Source organism: Dreissena polymorpha, chromosome 15 (genome assembly GCF_020536995.1).
Source record: "Dreissena polymorpha isolate Duluth1 chromosome 15, UMN_Dpol_1.0, whole genome shotgun sequence".
Classification (NCBI taxonomy): domain Eukaryota; kingdom Metazoa; phylum Mollusca; class Bivalvia; order Myida; family Dreissenidae; genus Dreissena; species Dreissena polymorpha.
The window spans coordinates 23833813-23854596 of record NC_068369.1 but is presented as its reverse complement, the minus strand read 5'-3'; the positions used below and the strand labels follow the sequence as shown (position 1 = coordinate 23854596).

General features: G+C 35.4%; 1 protein-coding gene across 1 annotated transcript in view; it reads left to right on the top strand.

Annotated features, from left to right (window-relative positions):
* Window positions 1–2367: 2367 nt before the first annotated feature.
* LOC127859616 (fibrillin-1-like) overlaps window positions 2368–20784 on the top strand; it is a 30986-nt gene continuing 12569 nt past the window's right edge. The window contains exons 1-25 of the mRNA XM_052397119.1: window positions 2368–2544; window positions 2834–3029; window positions 3315–3547; window positions 4291–4510; window positions 6620–6883; window positions 7619–7864; window positions 8319–8442; window positions 8965–9134; window positions 9233–9400; window positions 9700–9822; window positions 10959–11084; window positions 11538–11663; window positions 11901–12020; window positions 12308–12553; window positions 12910–13038; window positions 13700–13825; window positions 14370–14504; window positions 14885–15010; window positions 15839–16081; window positions 16214–16327; window positions 16467–16589; window positions 16914–17039; window positions 17389–17514; window positions 19403–19657; window positions 19974–20234. Coding sequence (XP_052253079.1) covers window positions 2368–2544; window positions 2834–3029; window positions 3315–3547; window positions 4291–4510; window positions 6620–6883; window positions 7619–7864; window positions 8319–8442; window positions 8965–9134; window positions 9233–9400; window positions 9700–9822; window positions 10959–11084; window positions 11538–11663; window positions 11901–12020; window positions 12308–12553; window positions 12910–13038; window positions 13700–13825; window positions 14370–14504; window positions 14885–15010; window positions 15839–16081; window positions 16214–16327; window positions 16467–16589; window positions 16914–17039; window positions 17389–17514; window positions 19403–19657; window positions 19974–20234 — 4303 coding nt within the window. The remainder of the gene's footprint in view (window positions 2545–2833; window positions 3030–3314; window positions 3548–4290; window positions 4511–6619; window positions 6884–7618; window positions 7865–8318; window positions 8443–8964; window positions 9135–9232; window positions 9401–9699; window positions 9823–10958; window positions 11085–11537; window positions 11664–11900; window positions 12021–12307; window positions 12554–12909; window positions 13039–13699; window positions 13826–14369; window positions 14505–14884; window positions 15011–15838; window positions 16082–16213; window positions 16328–16466; window positions 16590–16913; window positions 17040–17388; window positions 17515–19402; window positions 19658–19973; window positions 20235–20784) is intronic.

The following is a 20784-nucleotide window of genomic DNA, read 5'->3' as shown; positions in this document are numbered from 1 at the left end:
ACGGCCACCTCTTCTGATAGAATTACAGTCACATCATCTGACACAATTACGGCCACATCTTTTGATACAATTACAGTAACATCTTCTGACACAATAACGGCCACATTTCTGACAGCATTACACCCACATCTTCTGATACCATTACAGTCACATCTTCTGACACAATTACAGCCACATCTTCTGATACCATTACAGTCACTTCTTCTGATACAATTACGGCCACATCTTCTGACAGCATTACACCCACATCTTCTGATACCATTACAGTAACAACTTCTGACACTATTACGGCCACCTCTTATGATACAATTACAGTCACATCTTCTGACACAATTACGGCCACATCTTCTGATACAATAACAGTAACATCTTCTGACACAATTACGGCCACATCTTTTGATACAATTACAGTAACATCTTCTGACATAATTACGGCCACATCTTCGGGCAGCATTACACCCACATCTTCTGATACCATTACAGTCACATCTTCTGACACAATTACAGCGACATCTTCTGATACCATTACAGTCACTTCTTCTGACACAATTACGGCCACATCTTCTGACAGCATCACACCCACATCTTCTGATACCATAACAGTAACATCTTCTGACACATTAACGGCCACCTCTTATGATACAATTACAGTCACATCTTCTGACACAATTACGGCCACATCTTCTGATACAATTACAGTAACATCTTCTGACACAATTACGGCCACATCTTCTGATACAATTACGGCCAAATCTTCTGATACCATTACAGTCACATCTTCTGACACAATTACGGCCACATCGTCTGATACAATTACGGTCACTTCTTCTGACTCAATTACGGTAACCTCTTCTGATACAATAACAGTAACATCTTCTGACACAATTACGGCCACATCTTCTGACAGCATTACACCAACATCTTCTGATACCATTACAGTCACATCTTCTGACACAATTACGGCGACGTCTTCTGATACCATAACAGTCACATCTTCTGACACAATTACGGCCACATCTTCTGATACCATTACAGTCCCATCTTCTGATACCATTACAGTCACATCTTCTGACACAATTACGGTACCATCTACTGACAGCATTACACCCACATCTACTGACACCACTACATTCATATTTACGTCATCCATTACACCAACATCTACTGAATCCATAACACTTATATCTGCTTCATCCCCAACACCAACATCTACTGCATCCACTACCCTAATATCTTCTGCATCAACTTTACCAACATCTTTGGAATCCACTACACTTATTTCTACTTCATCAACTAGTCAAATACCTATTGCAAGTACAACACTTGCACCTACGACGACTGCAACACCGGATACTCAAGCATGTGGTATGCACCATTATGTTCAAATTTCATTTATATCATTTTTATTATTCTAGCCATTATGTTTTCTTGTTTATCTATACTATATCACAATAGCTTCTTACTCTTGTGCTTATTTATGTTCGTTTTTCACTGATTACATCCTACATGTATGCTTGTGTTTGGTACTCGTATGCTGATTTGATATTTACCTCATATTCAGCTGTCTTTTTGGAGTATGGATTATCAACTGGGGACCAGGCCTCCAACGCAGCTGACGATACGTGTGAAGTGGTGATCAATCTGGGATATCGGGTATCATTCCGCGGTCTCGGGTACAGACGAATTTACGTAAGAGACTCTTTATTGTTCAGCACTATGATTATCTTTCATATGCACAAACGTTAATATCAAGATTAAGAGACTCGGCATCACCGCATTCGGTCATACCAATTATTATTGAATTCTTCCAGATATTTTAGGATACGTTACAAACTAGGTATGTTAATTTATTAATAATTGAATGTGAACAACTTTGTTATTAATTTATATCATTATTATCTTAAATATTTTGCGAAGTATTATTGTGCGTCTAGATACTTATTTCACAATTTCTAAATGGTCCCGCGCTCACCTTTTATCGCATGTGTTATTGAAAAAAGGATTTAACAATAAGATAAACAATATACGTTCCTAAAACAACACAATTCACAATTACCCACGTTAAACAACTTGTAAGTTTTTTTCATTATCTTAATTAGGAGTGAAATTCTATCAAAACCCCATTTTAGATGATTAAATGAAAACATGAAATTGTAAAATAAGTATAAATAACATACATTCGAATTTATGAATAATTTACTGAATAACACCCTCCCCCAAATTACATTTATTTTATTTTAGATTTGCCCGAATGGCCTTATTTGCTTCAAGCAACCGTTTTCGGGTTATGTCCCACCAAGAAATAGTCGAGGTTACAGCGCAGACTTCAAGGGCGCCGTTTGCATCGCGCCTTATTTTGCAGATCTAATGGTGACACATAATCAGTTGTTTTACCAGTCATATGACTTCTCAACTGTTAGTAATGCTAACGTGAACGCTAAGGTTAAGGGATTTGTTAACGAAAGCTATGGCGAGGCAAAGTTCGAGCCCATCTATGTGCTGAAGGCCACGTGGAATGCGGCAAAAAGATTTGGAGGAAATGATGTGAGTGGATTCTGAAGTTCATTTTGTACTTCTTTTGCGTTTAAGTAGTATCATCTATTATATTAAACAAATAACCATTTCATGACAAACACATGATCAAAATGAAATGCATTAAAAACACACACTTTCAAACACACATTAACATATTTCAAAATTAACTGCAGTAAGCATAGTAGTTCACTTTGTAAATAGAGGATGTTGCTAATACGTCACGATCACCATTTTCGTGTTCATGCATTTAGGGTGAAAATTACATATGTTAAATTGTTCTTGTTATTTAATGTTTCAGAATGTTACGTTCCAAGTCATATTTACAAGCAACGGGACGCATTCGTACTCGTTCAACTGGTACTATGACGGCGGAATGCTTGATTCGTTTGACTCACCATTTATTGGTTACATCGCTGACGGTGACTATGAGGGCCTTGACAACACAGAAGACGGCAGTTTCTTACGACGAGCTGATAAAAATCTAAAACTTAACAGTATGTTACAAAGCTTATACATATGTATATTTTAAAATTCGTCCTTTTTACAATATTATGTCGTTTGGTTTTATCAATGGCCATGTAGATAATGATACTGAAATTGTTTTGTGATTATGATGATTCAGGCGATTGTAAATATTGCGAGGATGGTGATAATTATAATCAAAAGTTGACAAACATGAGCATGCTCATGATATCCGAAGCGTTCAAGTATTGGAAAATATATGGCATTGAGATATATTTCAGGACTTTGCAGAGGTGCCGTAAGTTTTGATCATACAGGAAATACAAATCTTTTCGCTAACGATCAACTTAAATGCAACATCTGGTACAAGAAAGAGAAATCCAAGGCATCCATTCATAGGAACATGGAATTCCGAATGCCTGTTTGTCCTTGCTTTTATGATTGGTTGCAATGGGACCGGAGCTTCAGTTTGTTGGACGCCACTTGGCACTCGACTTACGTCATCCACGTACCTATGGAACCCGCACGTAGGTTATGGCCATATGGAAAGGTACTTATTATGGTCTACAAAATATGTTTTTTTTCATACTGTTATACTGTCAAACATCAAATACGTTTATATTGAAATGTATACGAACGTATAAGGAGAGACTCTAAGAAATATATTATCAAATATCTTAACAATTGCTAACATTTCAATAACACAAGCAGTTTGATTAAACTAAATGTGTTTTGTTTCTTGTTAAACGGAAGTACAATTTGATAAGGGATAAAGTGTCAGAATTAATGACCAGCAGAATATGTCAAAGACCAACCGACGCCAGCCTGTTTCACGCATTTGGTGACAAGAATAGCTGCACATGTATATATGTTTATATTATATCATACCTGGGGCTTTAAGATAATTTTTTCGATAAGAAAGAGTTGTATGCGCACGAAACAGACAATAACGAATTTTCAAGACTGTGTTATTTAATTTGGTAAAAATATTTTAGAATTTCTCGTGCGGATGTGTGCATCAAATTTGCAAGATAAAGTTCAGCTATTTAGACAAAAAGTTCCACCCTATCCCGTCAGAATGTTTGACTTTTGCATTAGTGACGAACTTTAGATTGTATTAAAATACTTGCTACAAAGGTTTCACTTGATCTCGTGATGATGTTTTATTGTTCCATTTATGACGCGATACCTCATCCAACATGTGGTTAAATATTTGACAAAATCTTGCGCCATTTGTTTCAAGCGTTCATTCCAGTTACTTTATATGATTTCAAGCTAATAAATACATTTCAGTCATGTGCCTATAATGCATTTACCGGTTCATTCATCGGATTTGGGTTAGAAGCTGGCACGTTTGCTTCTGTCAATCGGTTGATAGCTTCCCGCAGCCATCAGTTGGAGGACCTGCACTTCAAGAATGTGTGTTGTGAGAAGACAGACCTTTGTGGTCTGTACTGGGAAGTCAGGCCTCTCGTTTCGCAATGTTATTCTTGGTTCCCGTTCTCTCTGCGAGGTACGTGCTAGTATCAATGGACTCTGAAATTCGATTCTATTGTGAATTTAGAAAATCGCTTTGTAGTTTTAATTGATTAAAAATCTAGGAAAGGCATGATTTAATGTAAATGTTTAAACCGGTAATGGCATTCGTATACAATCACCTTGTTTTGTAAAGTAACGACACTACGAAAGGTTTGTACGCGAACTTGCGATAATTGTATATAATAGTAAGAAGTAAAAATATTTACTGGTTCTAATAAATATTTTACAATCAATTGATTCTTTGGTGTATATATATATATATATATATAACGGATTTTCATCTTGAGGTCCCGTTTCCGGACAAAGGGTTTGTTTGAAAGAACGTTTTGTGTTTGCCTTTATATATATTTTAGACTATTTCACGTATTAAAGGACTGTCAATAAATAAAGTCAATGACTTTAAAAAAATAACAAAAAGGTTATTACCCAAGTTAAAATGTTCCCTGTCTTTTAAGTTATAATAGAAAAGGTATTTTACACTCCTATGTTTAGCAGAGAAATTCTGTTCTTAAAGGTAACATGTAATCATATTGTTTGTTGAACTATGAGTTTATATCGATTTATGCATTATTTTCATACATTTAACATACGTTGGAACACGTGAACTTACATGGAAACTTTGTTATTCTGAATATCGATGCTTTGGTGCGCAAAAGGAGTGATTTGTCAATAGTTTATGATAGTCGTATATAAGGACGATATGTTCGAAAAGTTTATTCAACATTTACCATTCTTAACTGCAGTATTGTTATGGCATATACATTTGTACAAACACGGGTGCCTTTGCAAGTGCAGCTGGAACTTAAAATGTGTGCGTCGAAACTAAAATAATTTCTTATTTCGAGTGAAGATTTATCATTTAAAAAAAAGTAGCTCAACGTTTGTATTTTTTAACTGATGGTATTGTTAAATTGTTTTAAATTGCTACTGACTAGAGGTTTAAATTTTCTGGTGTTCTTGTTAGAGATAACAACATTCCTGTGCTTTTATTGGTTAATTGTTGGTACACCTCATTAAGTATCATACATGCATAAGGAATTTAAGATGTATAAATATTAACCAAAATAAGTCTTGCTTTATCAATGTGTATGTTCATAAGAATTATATTTGTGATAAGTTTTATGAAAGACGATGGAAAACAAAGATAAATGCTGGCACTATTGTGTTACATTTGGTTTAAATGCAGAATACAAATACAATCGGACATATGTGAATAAAGAACAGAACATGAACATATTGTGTCACAGTTCTGAAACCTTATCTTTTGAAATTGCTAGTAAACCGTTTATTATAGGGGCCTTTTCACGTTTGGGTAAATTGACAAAATTGAAAAAAAGTAATTTCAGATTCGCAAATTTTCGTTTTAGTTATTTGTGAGTAAAAAGTAATACTAAGCATTTACCATGCTCTAAAATAGTCATTATATGCATCTTCTAAAGATTTAAAAACCCGAAAATTATAAAGCGTTGCAACGCGAAATGAATTAATAATTTGTAGAGTTCTGTTGTTTTCGTTTAATTTTGTGAAACTACGAGGATTGCTTATATAATGTATAAAATACACAAGGCATTGCATTCGGAAGATTGGCCGAGTGGTCTAAGTGGTAGACTTTTTACTCCAGGGGTCAGTGGTTCTAGCCCTGCTGTGGGTTACCTTTTTTCTTTTTTAAATTTTATTCTTGATTTTTTACTAGAGCTTTTTGTATCCAATGTTTACTTTTATTAATATAAAGCATTTAATGATGAACTTCAAAACATGCCAAAATCTGTGAAAAGGCCCCTTTAACATAGGTAAATTAATCGGACGCGTCACTATATTGATTCAACAGAGCAAACATTTATATTAAATATTAATGATGTGCATGCTTTTAAAAGAACATTGCTGCTTATTTATACTGTTTCGGCGACATAACAATCATGTTAAGTATTTAGCACAATTATTTAAGAGTAAATGGGTAACTTAACAATTTATTATATAAATGCTGACTCAATTTGTCAGAACACAAAATTGTATTGTTCGTTTGATCTAACATCCAATCAATGCTTTTATTCTCTATCACCGTATCATTTGTTGCGTTTTCAAGCCCGAGGAGTTGGTGATCCTCACTTTAACACGTTAGATGGCGCAACCTACACCTTCAACGGCCATGGCGAATACATGATGATGAAAATAATTGAACAAGGTTTAGCCCTCGAGATCCAGTGCCGAACACGGCGAGCAAAGAAAGTCACAGGCGATCTCTCTGACGCTACCGTGTTCTCCGGCTTTGCCATACAGGGCGATAGGGTCTGGATGCAAGTGGAGCTAAATGAGGCTGGGGACAAGACACGGCTTTTCGTGGGCACGAGTAATACCTCGTGGGCGGACTATACGAATGACTTCTACAAAAATGAAACTATGGTTATCAAATCGGACACGGGACTGACCGTGTCAAGAAACATGTCTGAAAAAACGATTTGGGCTTTCTTCAGTGATTCAGGCTCGTATTTGATTTTTTTATATCATTTGCTGTTGCCGTATTTTGCATTTTCTTTTTATCTCTAAAATATGGTTTGTAAAATTCATAAAAAATATTCTATTGTAGGTGTAACTTTTAATGTCACAGAAAGAGACGGGCTTCTTCAAATGGCTATTGCGATGCCAAATACTTTGAAAAACAAAAACATCGTTGGGTTGCTGGGTAACTTCAATGATAATGATAAAGATGACTTCATACCACGAGGAGCGATGACTTCCCTGTCCAGTCCTTCTGAACGGCAACTTTTCGAAAGCTTTGGCCAAACATGTAAGCTCAATTTTACCTGATCGTCTGTCGTTTATAGGCATATTTATTATAGCATTACTCTTATCTTAACGGTTTTATATAATCAATGCACTGATATAAATAAAAAGAACTTTCTTCACTGACATCGTGTTCAACATAAAACTGAATTTTAAGTATGATACTATATTAATTTTGTTTAATTATTATTCAACCTCTTTTCTTCATTTCATTTATTTGCCTTTGAAAGAACATGTATTTTATTCAAAATGCTTTGTTGTGCAATATCATGCAAAACTGTTAGCAATTATTTAATTGCAGGGATGACTACCGCACAAGAGTCAATTTTCAAATATGCGGACGGCTATACCCACGCCAATTTTATACAGGAGAACTTTACTCCGAAATTCCTGGAGGAAGCAAACGCTACATTGCGAGCGGAAGCAGAACAGAAGTGCAATGCAAACCTTCAGTGTGTATTTGATTTTATCTTCACCGGAAATGAGCAACTTGCAAGGGAGACCGAAAGGACGGAAGAGCTTGCAGTACGGGCAAATGAGGCAGCAAGTACGTTTAATTGTAAAATGAAAATGATGATTTGGCGATATTTAACTAAACGTTATATTGAATTACATTACTACTGAAATAAATAGCATGCTGATTTTTAAATAAATGTGATAAGGATATGGTTTATGTCTTAATTCGTTAGCAGGATTATTTTAAGTTTTGTGTGTGCTTCATTTGATGAACAAACAAAAAAAAGCATTTAAAAAAGTGTACATTTATATCCTGCCAAGTAGCTATATGGATGAGGATGCACAAATATTCATGAAATATAGCATAAAAAATAGACCTCATCTTTATACGTTATATCTTGAATTTATAGTTTCGGGTCATACATTCAACAAAAGCGCGAGTGGTAACATTGATGTTGCGTACAATGCAAATATACCTGAAATATGTTATGTGCTATTTATATTCGCCAGCTGCAAAAGATACAGGTGTTTTTTAATCATTACAGGCAACCAAATTCCGAATATAACTGTGGTAACTGGAACACAGATGGTCGACAACAAGAATATTTTGATACTGAACGTCAACGAAACAAAGTCAATAACAGTAAAAGGAGAAGACGATGGAAGCACGTTGAATTACTCCGACTCGGCAACTCCGGTGCTACGCTTGGCATAGAACTAGAGGACAAATCTAGAACATCACGTTGAAAGTTACCGACACTTCTGCTAAGAGTCTCAGGTTAGTATTGAAAAGGTGCCAAAGGACAGTATTGATGTCCGCTGAATTATGCGTTTTAATCGGAAAACATTACATCGTCAGGTTGATTAGTTCTATTAGTATAATTGATTGGCTTGCTAATTTTGATTATTTATATTTTGTTGCGTTCCGCTATTGGGTTAAGTATGTGTAAACATATAAACACTGTGAAAATAGACCGTAAGTTGTTCGTATACTTGAAATATGAGTATACTGTTAACGCATGATTTTGTGAATATTTATGTATAATCAAATATTGCTAATGAGATATTTTACTGAATGGTTGGATGTAATGTTAACTTAAAATAATTAAGCAGTTAGGTTTCAGTTAAATAAATAATTGTATATCTACTATCAATGAAATGTTTGTTAACCAGGCGATTTATCTGTTGTAGTATCACTGTTACTGACAGCAAGAATGTGAGCGCTCCCATTCTGGACATTGTCATCGTGGTGTGTTCTCTGTGTAGCGGTCACGGCACGTGCAACACGAGCGTATTTAGAGAGGCCCAGGGCAATCCTAACCACAAATTAGCAACATGCCAATGCGAGCCGTACTGGACAGGTCAGAGGTCGTTTACATAAATGCGCAGAATAAGAAAATTAGTTTTAATTTGCTTACTTTTGATATATGTAACAATTCTATGTATTTTGTTGCTGTAGGGGATGATTGCCAAACTGACTTTGACGCATGCACAACTAACCCTTGTTCATTTGAACGCAACTGCACGGACACAAAAGCAGAGGCACACAAAGCTAATCCCTCCTTACCGGCATATACTTGCACTCCATGCCCTGCGGGCTTTGAAGACAAAACTGATAAGTGCGAGGGTACGTCTTTTACAACATCATTAGTTTGGTTCGTAATTGGTGAACACAATATTTATGTTAACTAATTAAATAATTATATATCATACCAAGTCATTCCATTGTATATCTAATTAATAATGAGTCGTCTCTAAAATATAATTTGGCCAAAAAAACAGAAAATAAGTTATGATTTTATAGTAATTTTTTTATACATTGGATTATAATAGTAGAAATATATAGCAATTTAACTCATTTTAAAACATCGGGACGGATGGTAGATAGCTTCGAAGATAGATATACATATTAATATTAAATTGTAGATATCAACGAATGTAATAACCAGCCTTGTGGTCTACATTCTTGCGTCAACACAGTTGGAAGTTTTTCGTGCGTTTGCAATGCTGGATACCGTTTGTCTTCAACCAATAATAGCATGTGTAACGGTATGGTCAGATTAATATCAACTGATAAAAACAATCTTAATTCAGTGTAGTAAATAGGACCATGCAAAATCTTAGTCTGGCATTTTATTTCATTAAAGGATTTTAATTTGTTTGATTATTTTAAATCCAGTTGTGGATTGTAACTTTTTTGGCTATAACAAATTTCTTTTTTTATAATTTAATGCTCTCAATTTAAATAATAGTTTATGTAAATGGTTTCTGTATTGATAACAAAGGTGGGTTATCTCGATTAAATAGTTTCAGTTTCAGTTTCAGTTTATTGGCAATCAGCAAAGCATATGCCTTTGGCAATTTACAAACACACAAAAAATTAGTAATTGTTATGTTTAAAAGGAAGCATTTCATTACGATTTATTGATATAGAGATAGATAAACTGAATAACCAGTGACTAAACATATGCATCTATAAAGAATATTATATTTTATGGCAAATGAAACATTCCATCCAACACTTACTTGGCTTTATAAACAATTGATCAAATGTTTAGGAATAAATTAAAATCACATGGTTAACTCTGAAATAATCTCACATTAAAAGCATGCACTGTTAGTAATTTAACTCACTCATGCATCACCAATTATCATCCACACTGAACCCTCTCACATTCTTGATTGGATTGGTCATTAAAAGATCAGTGTGTGTGTGTGTGAATTTCCTGTTACATTTGGAACTAGTTGTGCTTTATTCCATTTGCTGCCAAAGTGACAATATCTAATCGTATAAAAGGAAGATCCCTCACTGTTTATTATTTACTGACAATTTTAAATGACTTGTGAATACTTCACTTAAATTTAGTATTTATCTTAGTCAGTGCAAAATGTTTGTAGTATGGAATATTGAAATCGTGAATGTTATACTAATTCATCGAGCAATAGTCAGGAATACTTTTCAGGTAAAAACAAATATAACAATGTGATTATCAATTACAACGTATTTTTAAGCATGAATGCATACCTGTCCGTTTGAATTCAACGTCTTTGACATATAAAATTGTAGCTAGCACTAAGTCTTTTTGACAAGAAAACTTTATTTTCTTCGTATGCATAAGTTAAAAAAAAACATAAATTAAATATCAATTATATGAAACAAAGGCCAATCTTCATAAATGTTGCAGATATCAACGAGTGTGATGAGTCGACTAGCGGCTGTGAACATATCTGCAACAACACCCAGGGCAGCGTCACATGTGCCTGCTTCTCCGGATTCGTGTACAATTCAACATCAAAACAATGCAAGCAAGGTATGCCATGCAAACTATGAGCAGGGGACTGTTTAGCAACTTACGGCGTTGTGTGTAATGAACAGAAAACATGGAAGTCCTGTTAAATAACCAGGAGATGAATTTATGTACGCTATTTTTCTTTTCAAGGCAAATGTCCAATAGCCTGTAAATACAAGACAACACATGCCTTACTCAATCATGACTAAAGCTGGGGTTATTCTTCCCCTTCCCCATAAGAATGGGCACACTTTGTTTGGCATTTTATTTTATTTTTTTTATTGTAAATATTGACCAGCTATATCATCTATAGGTTTTATTCTAAAAACTTTGGTTTATGTGTTTTTTCTTAAAGCATTTCGTAATGCGCGTGCAATTATTTCTTACATTCAACTAAAATGTTTTTATAAGCAGCTTCAGTGAGTCAATTGACAATTTCAATATCTCTGACGATAACTTCTGTTCATGTTCCAGATACGCCACCCAGCGTCTGTATAGGTAAATGTAACGGTACAGACGGATGTGTGGATGCGAACAACACAGCCAAGTGTTTCTGCAAAGCTGGTTACAAGCTGAACGGTAACAACACAAGTTGCGAAGGTACGAATGAGGTGGACATCATAATTTTTAAAGTGCCAAACATTACAAATACTGATAAATAATCAATTGTAATCAACAGAAAATCAAATTTAATTTCACTGCAGTCATATCATTCGCAATTGATCTTGATGTCGATATTTGGCCGTGGAATATATGCTGATAGGTCTCTTTTTTTATCAGCATCGATATCCATGTATCTAAAGCTTAATCTAACAGAGCTCTAATGCTTTATTGCAGATATTAACGAGTGCGATACAATTAAACCATGTTCCCAAAAATGCAATAACAGTGATGGAAGTTACCAGTGCAGTTGTTACGATGGATACACACTTGGAGTTGACAAAACCACTTGTGAAGGTAAATAAGCTAATTTTGAATGAAGTTGCTTAGCTAAAATTAGTGTTCTTCTTTTATTTTACTCGATACCACATGTTCAACATCACACACAAACACATTAATCTTATCATAGCTTTAATATAAAAAAAAAATACATTTCTGTTGAAGCTTTGTTTTAATTTGATAGCGTTTATTCGCAAACGATATGTGATATATAAATAAATAAATAAATAAATAAATAAATAAGAAAATAAATAAATATATAAATAAATAAATAAATAAATATATGAATTAACTGTTATATCTAGTTTGCCAATTCCCCAACTACGGCGCTCAGTGCTCTAAAATTTGTCAGTGCGGGGCTGGTTCCGATAGCTGCGACCCTGTACACGGATGCGTCTGTAAGACTGGCTGGTCGGGAACCGACTGTGACATCGACATAAACGAGTGCGACACGCCAAATAAATGCGTTCACTCAAATAAAGTGTGTACGAACACGGTCGGATCTTACACATGCACGTGTCGTGAAGGGTTCGAAAATAGCACATGCGAAGGTTAGGAAATCGTACGTTCGTAACCCGAAATGTGTTTTATCGATTATTGTTAGCTCTCATCTTCATTAAAGAGGAGTTGATTTATGTTAACAATGAACCTTTCATGACTTACCTATTTTAAGTGGCTCTTTTTAAATGATAATTAATGCACAACATTTATTTTGGTATGTATGGCAGGTCTGAGTTTTGTTCATTTGCAACATAAACGCAGTTAGATATTTACAGTGATTATTATTTTTATACATTCTTATATATTGGTTTTTTGTGTTATTTTAAACACAGTGATAAGTTAAACATATTTGTCATAGAATAAAAAAAATGCAGTTGACATAACCATCGGTGATAACATCTTTCAGACATCGACGAATGTCAGAGGCCAGCTCTGAACACTTGCAGTCAGAATTGTACCAACACGATTGGTGGTTTCATTTGCTCTTGTGCGGAAGGCTACATTTATAACGCGACCGACTCGACGCAGTGCGCAGGTAATTGGTATAGATGTAAAACAGAATATATGGCATACTAACATAACCCATTTATGCCAAGCGTCTAGAAATAAAGGACTTGGCAAACAGCGTAGACCCAGATGAGACGCCGCATGATGCTTAATGTTTGCTTAAAGGAATTTTTATAAGCATTATTATAAATATAGAAATAAATATACCAGACATCTCTAATTTTGGAAATACATTGATCCAATTTAGAAGGATGGGAGAGTCCACTAGGTATATATGGGTTAAGTTAATTGTCTGGCAACGATAAATTGATTTCATTGTTTTGTAAGCCTAAATGACTGGACTTTTTTTTAAAGAAATGTCGACGAAACACGTGTGAACATGTTTTCTGCATCTTCTAACACAAGTATCCGAACATTATATAATTGAGTTAGTGAGTAGCATAATTACAAAGATGTGGTTACATGCTATTGAAACAATTCTTATCGGAAATGCCCACAAACAACGAAGATAATCGTTAATCGTGATTATATTTTATTAAAAGCTTTGACATAAATGCTTTGTAAAGCATTACATCTGTTCCAGTTCGTTTATCATTCGAAATCTCTATATGAAACTATACTTTGAAAATTAATTTTCTTCTCAAGATTATGTTAACAATTTGATTAGATGAATCGACTAAAATTTTTAGATATCGACGAGTGTGCAGCTGGCGTATCAGGGTGTACACATATTTGCTTCAACTACGCCGGTCGGTTCAGCTGCGACTGTTACTTTGGGTTCCAACTTCAGGACGACCGACAGACTTGCGTTTTAGGTACAGTTATAAAAAATAGAACTCAAATCACGTCTTGCTTTTGTGCAGCTGAATAATGTGCACATGTGTTTGAATTTTCCATGACGCATCAGTACACAAACGACTCATACACCTGATGTTTGGTAATTAACCGATGCAATACACCGCATAACGCTAAATATAAAACAATATATGAGACGCGCTCTGTGAAAATGGGGTTAAATGCAATAGTGAAAAGTGCGCAGGCTAATCAGAGACGACACTTTCCGCCTAAATTTGATTTTTCCTAAGAAGAGACTCTGTAAACGACAAATACCATAAAAGCGCAAAGTGTCGTCCCTATTTAGCCTGTGCAGATTGAACAGGCTAACCTGGGACGAAACGTTACGTACATGCACTAAACCCCTTTAATACAGAGCATGACCCATATAAATTAGTTACTGGGTGTGATCGTAAGGGTAAGGTCACTGCTATAAGTCAAAATACTTTAATGTTTGTTTGAAAAAATATAATGAAAGTTGACTTTTCAATTATTCTGAAGTCTTGTTCCAAATAAACTTTGCAGCAAATGACGTGTGCATGAAAGAGTTCCCAGACAACGGCTGCTCAGACATTTGTAGAGCGGACCTGCAAAACAAGACCTACAAGTGCCTATGTAACACCGGTTACAAGCTTGGTGCTGACAACAAAACGTGCATAGGTACGTATTGAGAGTACATTGATGATACAAATAAACGTTCGCTTGATCGTCGATGTTATATTTCTCGCGGACGCAACCATTTACGCATAATTTTGAAACTGAATGTTATGTAATTTTGAAATCTTTTGTTAGAGGGGTTAAACGCTTGAAATGTACCTTATTTTACAAACTTTGAAAGTGAATACTTTTTAACATAAATCAACAGACAAAGCAGCACCGTTGCATAATCAATATCAATACATTATACGATTTAGGCGCTTGTGCATATTTGACATATTAAATACAGGAGTATTCAAACTTTAGAAACATACAGTTGTATATGCCATTTTAATGTGTCCATACTGGTTACATTAACAAAAGCATGTGAATAAATGTTACAGATATAAACGAGTGTGAAGATTCGTTTTTGAACGAATGCTCACAGACGTATGTAAATACTCGTGGGGGTTATACGTGCGCGTGCAATACGGGCTTCAAACTAGCCAATGACCTACGCACTTGTGATGGTATGTATTCATGCATAAATTGTTTTCTTCCGTATAACTTATGTTTCAATCGGAATTGTTTAAAACGTTTACCTTTAGACACAATACACATATATATATGTATTAGTATTATTATAGTGAAATCAATTTTAATGTAAGTTTTATATAATGAATTATACCACAAGTCATCCAATCAAGATTCACATAGTTTATTCCTTAGTCATCACATCACGTGTTATACTTACCTAATGGACCAAGTACTTATAAATTGTCAACTCAATCCTTGACTGTAATCTAAAAATTGAATAGCATTGTCTGCATTTCAACCGTCGATGAAATGTCGTAAAATTACGCCGTCCACGTGTGTGCATACACCAGTCTTAATTTTGTAGAAAATGCATACACTGATGTTATACAGACAAAAGCTTTTTCAATTTTTTTTAAACAGGAAATACCATATATGTACGCTGACATTTAATCCCTCTTATGGCCATACTGGTTTCAGGCTAGGTTTGAGATATGTCCAACGGCATATCATTGAACTGCGCAAAACTCAATTCTAGTTGCGTTAATGACGAATAAAAAGCAAAGTTGTTACAATGCCACAAAACATCGACCTCATTCAGCAATAATGAATAGCAGTGCGATCTTGAATACTTGTGTTTTAATTTGCATACGAAGTTGATGCATCTGGAACTGAAAAACGGTCCCGGTGCCGGATTATCTTGTCACAATAGAGCGATCACGTAGAAATGAAATCAGCTGTAATTATGTATCTTTATGTAAACTTCAAACGCTAGCCATGAGTTAAACATATAAGTCTCAAAAGACGGAAAATCTTCATTTCAGTCTGTGACCCTTTCCACTATGGCGACAACTGCACTACCTTGTGTGGCTGCGATGTGGGAGCCGAGAGGTGTGACAGCGTGACAGGATGCGTGTGCAAGCAGGGCTGGATCGGCGCCAAGTGCAACATAGATGAAAATGAGTGCGCTGATCCAAACAGATGTCCGGGTAGTAACACAATGTGCTCCAGCTCTTACCAGTGTGGCTGCATGACGGGTTATACAAAAGAGGGTGCAAACTGCGTTGGTACGAGGATGTATCATATGTTTGAACATCGAATAGATGTTTACTTTCATAAATCTGTGTTTGCGTATAATTTGTTGAACATGGAAAATGTATTTTAAAAAATCACAAAGATTATTTATTGTGTCGTTATAGACATAGACGAATGCTTGAAGTCCAACGATTGTCAGCAGATTTGCACGAACACAGTGGGTAGCTACAAGTGCAGTTGTAATCCAGGTTACGTACAAAATGACAAAGAGTGCACAGGTATCCATTATTACAATATATATTTCACAAAATCTCAGTTTACTTTGGTAAAGTTTAACGCCTTTTTAAGCAGCATGATTTGTTGGTCAAACATAAATTAAATTCATTCTCAATCCCTGATATTGTTTTGCACTTACAGACATTGATGAGTGCACGAACGGACAGTCTGGTTGCGCCCAGGTGTGCACAAACACCGACGGGCGCTTCCGTTGCTCATGTAACGAGTTTTACATGCTTGCCGACGACAAAAAGGCGTGTTTACGTGAGTATTGACATTGGTTAGCGAAATAATTTGAATGAACAACATACTTCATATGCCTATTCATAAATTTATTACGTGTATCTATAATTATTGTCACGTGATGCGAATAAGCCTTGATTTGTTTCATGAATAGTAACGGTACTTAGAGGCATGCTAATTAACATTGAATGCGGTAAATGGTTATTAAAGATAAAACTTGTTATAAACGTTCGATTTGTTCATTACTATGCTATTACCATCAGGCGCTTGAAGACATTCAAATAATTAAGTGGTATTTACGACGTGGCTGCATATAAATTTAACTTAGTATCGTTCTTTTAAAAGCGCAAGAAAAGTGTTCTACCCCAAACCTATGCACAAACGGAGTTTGTGCGATGATACATGCCACAGAAACATGCCCGTGCAATGCAGGCTTTCAGTTCAAGGCAGGAAACATAACCGTGTGCGAAGGTATGAGAATATCTATGATATACTCTAACGCTCACTGTAATGGTCATTGAAAGTACATGTAGATGAGTATTTCAAGATCTTTGTTATAAATGAACGTTAATACATATATACATATGCATAGAATGAAGCTTTAATATGTTGTTGACAAAAATACTTCGTATTGTGTATATGTTCATTTTAAATTGTCTAAAATACGTATTTAAGACAATTTTAAGTGAATATGTAGACATGTAGGTAAGAATGGTAACAAACAAGAACCTCTTAAAGAATGTGCCAAAATTATATATTTGGTTTATGTTTTTTAACTTTAGGGATAGTTTTATAAAAATGTGCCATGACATTTTTGCAGATATTAAAGAATGTGCAAAGAATCCGAATCCCTGCTCGCAATCATGCTTAGAGACAGAGGGCTACTATGAATGCGCGTGTAACCAGACAGGCTACCAGCTGGCTGAGGACAAGACAACTTGCATAAGTAAGCATTTCACCATCGCGATGATTTAGCTGCTGAACAGAATCGCCCCAAATAAAAGAAACATCCTTTTTTAGATAATGAGACGTGCTGTGCGAAAAGGGGGTTTAATGTATGTGCGCAAATCAGAGACGACACTTCCCGCTTTTATGATATTTTTTGCTTCAAGAAAGTCTCTTCTTAGCACAAATCAAGTTTAGGCAGAAAGTGTCGTCCCTAATTTGCCTGTGCAGACTGCAAAGGCTTATCTGGCCCCGTGTTCACAAAACTGTTTTTGCAATCGAAAATCGATGTTGCTTGTCATTGAAAATGGATTTCCAATGAAGTTGATAGGCAAGAATGAAAATCGATGTCAGTTAAAATCGATTTTCGATTGCAAAAATGTTTTGTGAACACGCGGCCAGGACTACACTAAACGCACATGCATTAAACCCCCTTTTCACAGAGCACGGCCAATAATATATTGTTAACACTTCTAATACAACTTAAATGACATCTTAAATTATATAACTTCCCATCAAATCAGAATTTTCTATCTATTACTTTAAGAACCCATCAAATATGTTGTGTGTTTCGGATCCAGCTAATTGCTATTACAGTTATTATATACGGTTAATTGTTTCTAGTAATCGTCTCTGAATAGTATAAACATTTAAACTCCAGAATCATACCAACGACCGGATACATTCTTATGAACATCCGCTTTTAAAGGCAACTGACCATTTTCTTTTACCGTAAATCACAATACATCTTTAACAAACAAAACATATTATATAAGCTGTGGTCACCGCATTTGAACGTTGAATGCAAATAAACGAGGTACTAAAGCGATTGAAAAGAAAAGCATAACACAACTCACACTAAGCCCATTATGAATTACAAAACGCACAAGTGTAAACATTATTTAGACAATACTAGGGCCGATTATAGACTTCCGGCCCAGCTCTGCCGTGTGTTATCGTTTATATTACATATCATACTATTTTGGTCCTTCCCTAAAATTTATACAGAACCATCTTAGCTTTCCGTACTTGTATTTTCATTAGAGTATATAAATATAATTAACAAAATTCGACGAACTTTTTTGTCTTGTTATTTTGTTTAACCAATGGACAATTTTGAGAGTTTTGGGAGGTGGGTAGCAGCTGGGTGGAGGGGGGGTGTTGTAGCTAATGCCGAGTGCCTGTGGATGTAATGACAACAATTCGGATATGGATGGTTTTTATTTAACAGTTAAACTTTTTTAGGCATCGAACGTTTCCAAAACGTATATGGGATTTTGTGTTTGTCATGCATAATTGGGAGTTTCGATAGAAGTAAAATTATTGTAATCGCTTCGACATTCAATTTCGTAAATCGTGTTTTTGTTTACAGTGTTTAGCATTCGATGCAATCGTTTAACAAGTGTGACTTAAAATCAATAAAGATAAACGGATGGAACAACAGAAAATAGAATTACAAATCTGTATTATGTTATTATTATAAGAACCGGATTTAAGTTGTCATCGAGATACGTGTGTCTTTTAGAGGCATCAATTTAATGTACAGATGAGTTTCAGTTTCAATCGATATTTGTGTTTTCCAAATCGTGTGGTACGTCTCATTATAATTATGTTCGATGTTTTCGTTCAGTTGTGGCTTAATTTTATTGATCACCGTTAGCTAAGACTGAATGTGGACGCAATTTTGTTCAGTTTTAGCCGCGCGATCCCATTCTTTTCCGATATGAAAAATCGGCGCGGCTCAGCGGGCTGATATAATTTATATTGGCGTCGCCAGATACGAATATCGGCCCGCTCGCGGCGGCATTTTGTTACTATTTATAATAACGATATGTGATATGTAATTATCACGAGCTACCACTTTCAGTAAAATAATCGTTGTTTTTTAGACTGCTCCGCTGGAAAATTCGGTCAAAACTGCACACAGACCTGCGATTGCGTAGAAGCTAACACTGAGTCATGTGCACGTGATACTGGTACATGTACGTGTAAGGCAGGCTTGATAGGGACCAAGTGCGAAGAAGACAAAAACGAGTGTAGCACAGACCCTTGTACCGCGAATTCAACGTGCCAAAACACGAATGGGTCATACGTTTGCGACTGCAATTCTGGCTACATTAAATCTGCAGATGGAACATGTCGAGGTAAACTTTATGATATTTAGATAAAGAAACGAGAATATGTGTGATCGTGTTTCTTTAATAAACGATGCATTGTGAAGGCTACTCAAATATATAAGATTCGTTAATGGTTGACATTTACAATGTAATTACGTAGGTCAAGTATGTCGGAATGTGATTATTACTTACCTTTGATGACTTTTGAACCTTATTATTGTGTACTATACAGATAGTTTTAAATTTACAAAATAAAACTAGCAAAGGCAATACGAAGCTGAACTGAAATTTAGTTTTTAATCGTAGGTAATATCTACATGTTAAACATGTTACCAATTTGCAGTTTGCCGGTCCTGGCAATATGGAGCCAGATGTGCAAGTGACTGTGAGTGTGACACTAACAACTCGCTTAGTTGCTCAAACACCAATGGAACATGTACTTGTAAAAACGGATGGCGAGGAGACAACTGCACCACGAACGTCAATGAATGCCAGGCTAACCCAACCATTTGCAATGACTCTTTGAAGACTTGCAAGGATGAGCTTGGGTCTTATACATGCGACTGTAATTATGGGTACATATTGCTTGACGGCGTATGTACAGGTACGCTGTACATTTAACTATTTTCACTCATATATTTCATAATGCCTGTTAATTGAGTTATTAGTTGTGGGTTTTTCGGAGGTAGGTTGGGTGATATTTCGGGTTTTAAGGAAACAGATTAACACTTGTAGCAAGTACATGAACCAATATAATTCCCGTACCTTATATTTTAAATATGCGATTTCGGAACCTGGTCGCGTTGCTAAAATACAACCATTTATTATCATTCGAAAAAGATAGGTAGCTGTTGAACAGCTTTTTGTTTCCTAAAACAAATGCGTAGCGACTGTTGGTCAATCATGGATGAAATGCAATTTCAATCTGCAAAGTTTGTATACCCCCAGCTTCTACAGATACCTTGAGGAATATGGCGATTGTCTTGCGCCTTTGATATTTCGTCTATACAAGATTCACTTGAAATGACACAGTTCTTATACCATACATTTTGCTTCAAACAAAACTTAGAAACTTGAATGGATTATGACTTTCAACAGTATTATTATACCTAAAACACCTGACATCATTTCGCCTCTAACAGTGACCTTGCGGC